General features: G+C 46.4%; 2 protein-coding genes across 2 annotated transcripts; one reads left to right on the top strand and one right to left on the bottom strand.

Moving 5' to 3' along the window:
* Positions 1 to 1,306: 1,306 nt before the first annotated feature.
* LOC104584953 lies at positions 1,307 to 3,234 on the top strand. Its single transcript, XM_014901913.2, has 5 exons — positions 1,307 to 1,458; positions 1,561 to 1,713; positions 2,113 to 2,211; positions 2,311 to 2,442; positions 2,549 to 3,234. The coding sequence occupies exons 1-5, from the start codon at positions 1,374 to 1,376 to the stop codon at positions 2,740 to 2,742; spliced, it is 663 nt and encodes a 220-aa protein (XP_014757399.1). The 5' UTR covers positions 1,307 to 1,373; the 3' UTR covers positions 2,743 to 3,234.
* Positions 2,996 to 6,052, bottom strand: LOC100831461 (protein LIFEGUARD 2). Its single transcript, XM_003575876.4, has 4 exons — positions 5,646 to 6,052; positions 5,409 to 5,522; positions 3,571 to 3,728; positions 2,996 to 3,483 (listed from the first exon to the last, which is right to left on the bottom strand). Exons 1-4 carry the CDS (start codon positions 5,950 to 5,952, stop codon positions 3,286 to 3,288), a joined length of 777 nt encoding a protein of 258 aa, XP_003575924.1. The 5' UTR covers positions 5,953 to 6,052; the 3' UTR covers positions 2,996 to 3,285.
* Positions 6,053 to 7,311: the final 1,259 nt, after the last annotated feature.

The raw sequence follows: 7,311 nt of genomic DNA, 5'->3' as shown, positions 1-7,311 counted from the left end.
GACTAGAGCATGCGAGAAGATATCCAGCGCTCCCAGCCCTTAGGGTGCTACCGTGCTCCCAACGCACCGTAGCACAACTAAAAAGTTTTCAAAAAAATTGAAATAAATTGAGTAGATGCATAAGATATGTGTCTACCATGTCACAAAGTTTCAAATCCAAATTCATTATATGCAAAGAGAAATAGAAAAGACAAATTCAGATGTGAATAGGTCGCAAAAAGACAAAAACACAAAAGACAAAATTTCTGACAGTATTCATGTTTGTATTTGTCTTTTTTGTTTCTCTCTATGTATAATAAATTTGGAGTTGAAAATTTGTGACATGGTAGACACATATCTTATGAATCTACTCAATTTATTTTGAAATTTTTAAAAACTTTTTAGAGATGCTACCGTGCGTTGGGAGCATGGTAGCACCCGGGTGGGAGCACTGGATATCTTCTCTAGAGCATGCATGACATTGCAATCATCTACTTTTCCAATTTTTGTGATTTCAAAATTTTGTGAACCGAATAAGTCCTCAATCGTGTCATGGTATATCAATCTACAGTTTTTCGGAGTTTATTTGGTTCTTGCGATCCAGAGAAATCCTTTTAGAGTATTTCTAGGTCCTTGATGAAAATTTAAAGGTCTAAAAATCTGGCAAGTCGTCTACCTAAAAAAAAAATCTGTCAACTGGTCAATGGAAAATAGTAGTACATCGCTAAATAGACACTCTGAAGAGAAAAAAAAAATCTCTAATCAAAAGTTTCCACATTGTAATGTGTAGTCGTGCCATATATTGGAGCGCTCCACGAGAGCTCTTCATTCTCAGCAAATCCTTTTGCAAAAACAAACAAATAAAGTAGTATGCATGCATGTTTCGAGAAGCAAGAACTATCGAGTTTGCGTCCTCAAAAACAAAAAAAGAACTATCGAGTTTCGAGCATGCACCAAACATGAAAAAGGGTCGCACTTTTATCAACCCAGGCGCCGTCCATTCATGAGCAGAGAAAATTCAGTTATCTCGACCAAACCGACGGCGTTAATCAACGCTGAAGAAAGAAATCTGAGGTCTCTGTCTCATGTTCTGGAAGAAACGAGCCTGGACCTGCAATGCAATCTCTTCTCGGGCAGGAAGGCAGGCAGGTCGCCTCAGCTGGCTCTTGGAGAGTAACTCGTTAAGTCCGCCATCTCTCGCCAAATCTGACGGTCATTGTTCTTCTACAGTCTACACGGGTGCGTGCCAAATTTATTGGCCCGTCCGGCAGTGATCGGTTAGCTCCCAAATTGTTTATAAACTCCTCGTCCTCGTACAGCAAGCTGCCCCCCACACAAACTCATTTTTCGGAGCACTAGAAGAGATCAGATAAGTCTCGAACCGGGAGGACGAAATGAGGCTCGCCAAGGCGGCCCTCGCGCTGATGTCTCTGCACGCCGTCGCCGCCCTGCTGCTGCTGCCACGAGGAGTTTCTGCAGGTTACATTACAAGCTTACAACCGCTGATGTCTTCTTCTTTGATCCCTTTCGTTCTCTCAATTCCTTCTCCCATGCACACACGGTGGTGTTGTGGATTTGCAGATGGGGAGTGCGGCAAGGTGAGGTGCGGCATGGGGAGCTGCTCCGAGTCCGGCGACTACGCGTTCGGGTTCGCGTGCCGGTGCAACCCGGGGTGGAGCCGGTTCAGTGTCGGCGACACGGAGTTCCCCTTCCTCTCGTGCGTCATACCAAACTGTAAGCGAAATTCGAACCAATATCTCTATGTGTTTTTCTTTAAAAGGAACAGTAGCAGAATGGATTAAAATGTTTTTGTCGCCATGGCACGCCGGTGCAGGTTTACAGTGGTCAAATCTTAATAAACTAGAAAGTAGTAGTACATAGATCGTCGACATCGCCATCACGGGCCTGAAATTTCCGTCGGATAGTCAGTTGCCTTGAACTCTTGATTCAAGGGTTCAACGCATGCACGTACGGCAGTTTTCTCGTGTCAGGACTCAGGAATTCCAACTCCCAAGTTAATTGCTATGCTTTTTATGCAAAGTCCAAGGGCATACAGCAGGTTTACATGTGATGTAGACGCTATTCCTACTTGATGAGTCACTTGGAATTGATCTCCTTTCGCATAATTGGCAGGCACCATCAACAACTCGTGCCGGGACGAGCCGGCACCTCCAGCTCCGTCACTGCCGCCACCAGTAGCACCGTCCCTGACGAACCTCTCAATCTACGATCGTAATGATATCTTCAGAGGATCACACTTCACAACAAGTTATAAACATTTACTCAACCAGTCCCTACTGAATGCTAACCCTGAACCTTCCAACCGTGCAGCCTGCCTGCTGCAGTACTGCGGGGGCGGCAGCTGCGAGAAGGCGGCGGGCTCAGGCTTCGCGCACCGCTGCGCCTGCCGTGACGGCTTCAGGAACCTCCTCGACGACGACGCCTACCCCTGCTACCGCCAGTGTGAGTGACAATAGATCAGCATGAACGTGCCGACTTGCTGTGCTACTTTGACTCAACTAACGCCGCATCGCCGCCTCGCCGGCGGTTTGGTGTTTCGACCGTGCAGGTTCTCTCGGAACAGACTGCTCCGGCCTCGGGATCAACATACTCAACGGTTCAGACCCGAACATGCCGCCGCCGGCACCTGTGTCCTTCACCATCCAGAAGAGCGGCGCCGCAGCCGGCTCGTCGCCGCCGGCACATAGGCTGCTGGTGCTCCTCATGCTGGTTTCCTTCTTCTGGTTCCAGACAGTACTTTGAATTTGTAAAAGAAATAACGGAGTGAAATCAAGCATGTCCTGTAGTACTATCAGATCTAGAAACCACACAGTCCAAGTTTCCCATAGGATCACCGGATCCGTGTTTTTCTTGTACGTTCCCCATAAGATTAAGATCAGTGTACGTGTTGTGTTGTGTATAGTATTCCACAGAAATAAGAAAACTAGCAGTAGTCAAATTCAACAGAACAGAAGGGCACGTCAATGAAACAGAACAAATCATCAACACACCAGAATGGCTAATCGAGCATTAGGATCTCCATTTCAAGTTTCTAATGCAGCAATCTGATGATAAGTTCTAAGGTGATGACATATCACAAGGTCCCATAATATCTACGACTGTCACGGCAACAGAATGTACCATAGCTCGCTAGAACTGCCACTAATTACAGATCCAGGGTCTCCAGCTCTGAAGAGCTACACCGCTGTATGGAACTTCGGTAAGCGTAAGTAGGTAACTAACTTTGTTGATGAAGCCATGTACTGGACGAGCATTGTTGTTGGGGAGTGAGATGGTGGCAGCAGATCACTGGATAGCACAGAAGAGCTGGGCCATGAACAGGTTGATCACGTCGAGGTAGAGCGAGATGGCGGCTACAACATAGTCATTGTAGGTGTGGTGCTTGACAAGCATGTTGGTGTCGTAGATGATGAAAGCAGAGAAGATCACGGTGGCAAGGGCTCCATAGATAGTCGTGCCAACCGTTCCCAGTGGAACCATCATCTGGGAAGATAAATCAAATTGCACTGTAAGTGGGAAGAACAAGAGATACAATGTCCATGTAGATAAACAACGGGATGTAGGACAAACCTGGATGAGGAGGTACACAAGCAGCACGAGGAGGCTGACAAATAAGAATGGAAACATGAAGGTGAAATCATGGCCCATGTTGGCTGCCCAGAAGGTGAAAAGGGTGAGGCCGATGACTGCAACAGCTGTGAGGATTGCAGACTGAAGAACCGCTCTGCCTGTTGCGAAAATAACAAAGAAAATGTTAGATTCTGATGGTACGGAAGAGCTCGGAAAACAAAGGTCAGGCACCAGTAACAGGGAAGTAACAAGAGAACTTGCTGGCAGTTCAATCATTGAGGCAGTTAAATCTTAACCAGCTAAATGCCTGTTCATTGCTAGGATAAATAAAAAAATAGACTACTTGCTATATAATTTTTTTACTATACAAAACCAGCATTGCATGATAGCGGTATTTGCTAGCAATTTTATCCCAACCTTGATGGCAAACAAGCATCAACATTGCAAGGAGGTGAGGAGTTCTTTTACAATAGAAGGAGCTTAGACGTGACAGATCACACCCACCACTTGACTCTTTCATAGGAGGAAAGGTAGGGAATTTTTTTGCCAGGCACCAGGAACAGTGGAATAAAATATAGCTAAGTTTTGCACTTTAATCTTAGCATAAAGTAAGAATAGCCAAGCCAATAATAAATAACAAGTACAGCTAAAGTTTCTGAAAGTAGATCTGCATCAGAACGAAACAAATAGAGCATGAAACACGGGCTTATCTTTACAACAGTATTGAGTATTGAATGGCCTAAACTGACTGCAGAAGGGGTTCGCATCCGGCTTCGTATCCTGGCTAATTTGTCAATTCAACAGTAGTACACTAACTTGAACTTGAACGGCGTGAATGGATTGTACGGAAGTACATAAATAGAGGAGAGACAGTATTGAAATACAGACTAATAATCTTGAACAATAGATAATGCATGCCAACTGGTGAAAGAAACCATGGCGGCTTACTGATACAACGGACAATACTGAAATGAGACATATTAATGGAGTCACCATTCGACGACAAACAACATGTACAAACAGTTGCTCTGTCTGAGAAAAATTGCAAGTAATGCATGCAAAGATTGTAAATTGTCCAGAATCTATAAAACAGAAAACTCTGCACACCCACAGATGAATGTGGTATTGTGGTGTCTTTATAACTGGAGTTATGTTCTTGATTTCAAGTTGATCTTACCATTTTCACATCCCACCACCACCACCTTCCCAATTAAAAAAAGACCACAGCACACGATAATGGTTCAATTAGTTCTGCTAAACTCCTCGATTTGTTCCCAGATTACAACTCTGCAACCATTTGACTATTTTAATCCTTCCCCCCTTCTGTTCGTTCAAAATAAAAAATTGATGGTCTAACTGGGTCCAGGATCAGACCAGCAAAAACCTATCCATGGCACTCGGAAGGCATATTAAAGACTGGTTATCTGACAGTCTGACACACTACCCCAATATCATAATCTCCCAGGTAATAGGAATGGTCCTAAAGGGAACCATACAAAACTAAACTAATGCTCCTAATGCCGCACACCATCCTCGGCAACAAAAGAAACAAACTAGCATGCTCCTTTCTGGCCTAATCATCCATGTCACCAGTCTGCTCTGTTAAACAATCTATCAATAAACCTAACAACAGTAGGGGATAGAAACCCATGCAAATCACAATCCAGCAAAACAATTGACCTGCTAGCAACACCAAATTATGGAGACAACCAATTAGTCGAAGAACGAGCAAAATTTTGTGCATACGTAGCGCTCAATCCCTAATCAAGACATACACCGCATCACAATCCACAAGATGGAGGGGGGAAATGGAGGAGGGGGTTTTGTTGCATCTTTACCAACTACCGTGGAGGCAGCGATGGCGACGCTGAGGCTGGTGCAGATCGTGAAGAGCCCCATCAGCACCAGGTTCACGGGGTGCTTCTGCCTGTACCTGAGCATCGGCCACATCACTGCGAAAATCGCCATCGGCCACACACCGTCCCATCAGAATTCATAACGCAGCGCCGGAGATCAAAACCCTAGGAAAAGGAGAGAGGGAAAGGGAGGAGATGGGCCGGGAAGAGTGAGCGTACCGAGGAAGGGGGCGATGAGGATGGCGACGTAGACGGACCAGGAGGCGGCGGTGCCGGCGAGGAAGAAGCGCGGGATGGGGTAGACGAGGCAGGCGACGGTGGAGATCGCGGAGGTGAAGAGGAACTGCAGGGCGAGGATGGCGTACACCTTCCGCACGAACGCCCAGCGCAGCCGCGGGTCCTCCTCCTCCGCCACCTTCTTCCGCCCCGGCGCGCGGACCTGAACCTGAACCTTCACCACCGCCGGCGCTGCCTTCTCCGCAGCGGCGGCGCCGAGCTCCGGGTCGCACGCCTGGGCCTTCGACATCGCGGCGACTGGTTGGTTAGGGTTTGCGGGTTTTGGGAGTACGGAGGAAATGGAGGAGTCGACTCGGAAAGGGGGCGGCAGTGAGAGGAGGAGGTAGACGAAGCATTTCTACTGTTGCCAGGGGAAGCGTTATTATACGCCGCAAGCCTGTCACCGACAGGTGGGCCCTCTGCACGGACCCACGTGTCGGCGATTGAAGCGTCACGCACTCTCGCTCGTAACTCCTGTACTGGAAAGGGACACCGGAAACCGTAGGAGTGAGGCCGGGGGACGATGTCCCGACACGTGTCTAGTAGCGATTACGTGTGGCGCTGTATTGGAGCGAGCAGGTAGGTCTCTGTTATCGCGGGCCCAGCTGTCAGTGTAAATGAAAGGTGTCCGGAAACTGCAGCTGGGGCCCGAACTCTTGAGATAACGGGACGCGATTGGGTAGCCACGTGCTTGTGAGCCGGCCCTCGCGCCCTCTTGCCATTTGTTTTGACGATATGATCCCGACTCGATTCTCAGGTGAGAGTGGATAGCACATCCTAGATCAGGACATGTAAAAATGTACGGTGGATTTGACTTTCACGGCCTCTCGGAAGGAAAACGTGGTTCGGAAATTTCTTTGGACGCGGGAATTTAAAAAGTGTTTGCGCAAAAAGAAAAGTTAAAAAGAGTATAGGTTTAATCGATTTGGCGGAAACAGATCATATGAAAATGGAAGGATTTATAGGATGACTGTAGGATTTATAGGATGACAGCTGACAAATAAGAATTCAATTTGTTTCGTTCCTGTACAAAAGACGAAATTTGACTAGATGTTGAGTTTTCTTTGAGAACACACAAAAAAAGTTAAAGTCTTATTCGCTTAGTTTGCTCATTTCGTGTTTTTCTTTGAAAATACTCGTAACCAAATGAGCCCTAAATGATATACATGCATGTAGGTGTACTTGTTGTTGTCTACGTACCTCTTCTTTCTTTACCGTATGACCTGTTCTGCTGCCTCGTCCTCGCCTGCCAATTCTCTCGTTCATCCCTCACTATCTGATCTCCTCATCCACTTTCACATGTTTTTCAGTTGCTGCTACATTTGTTTTCCGTGGTTGATGAGTTATATCCTACTGCTACTCTCTTCATTTCAATAAACAATGCGTATAAGTTTCCTTCAAAAATTCTATAAATGGGAATGCACAACGGTTAATTAAGAGGTTTGCTTTGCATGCAGCCGACCAACGTAGGCACAATGCGCACAAGTAAGGAGGAGATTAATTAGAGAAAGCAGGTGGGCTCCTTGGTCTTAGCAAACAAACTTATACGCCTTTTTTTATAGGAACGGAGGGACGGTTCTACAAGGTTCATTTCTTACTCCAATTGCAG

Source organism: Brachypodium distachyon, chromosome 4 (genome assembly GCF_000005505.3).
Source record: "Brachypodium distachyon strain Bd21 chromosome 4, Brachypodium_distachyon_v3.0, whole genome shotgun sequence".
NCBI classification, from domain to species: Eukaryota; Viridiplantae; Streptophyta; class Magnoliopsida; order Poales; family Poaceae; genus Brachypodium; species Brachypodium distachyon.
This window is presented reverse-complemented; position numbering and strand designations above follow the sequence as displayed.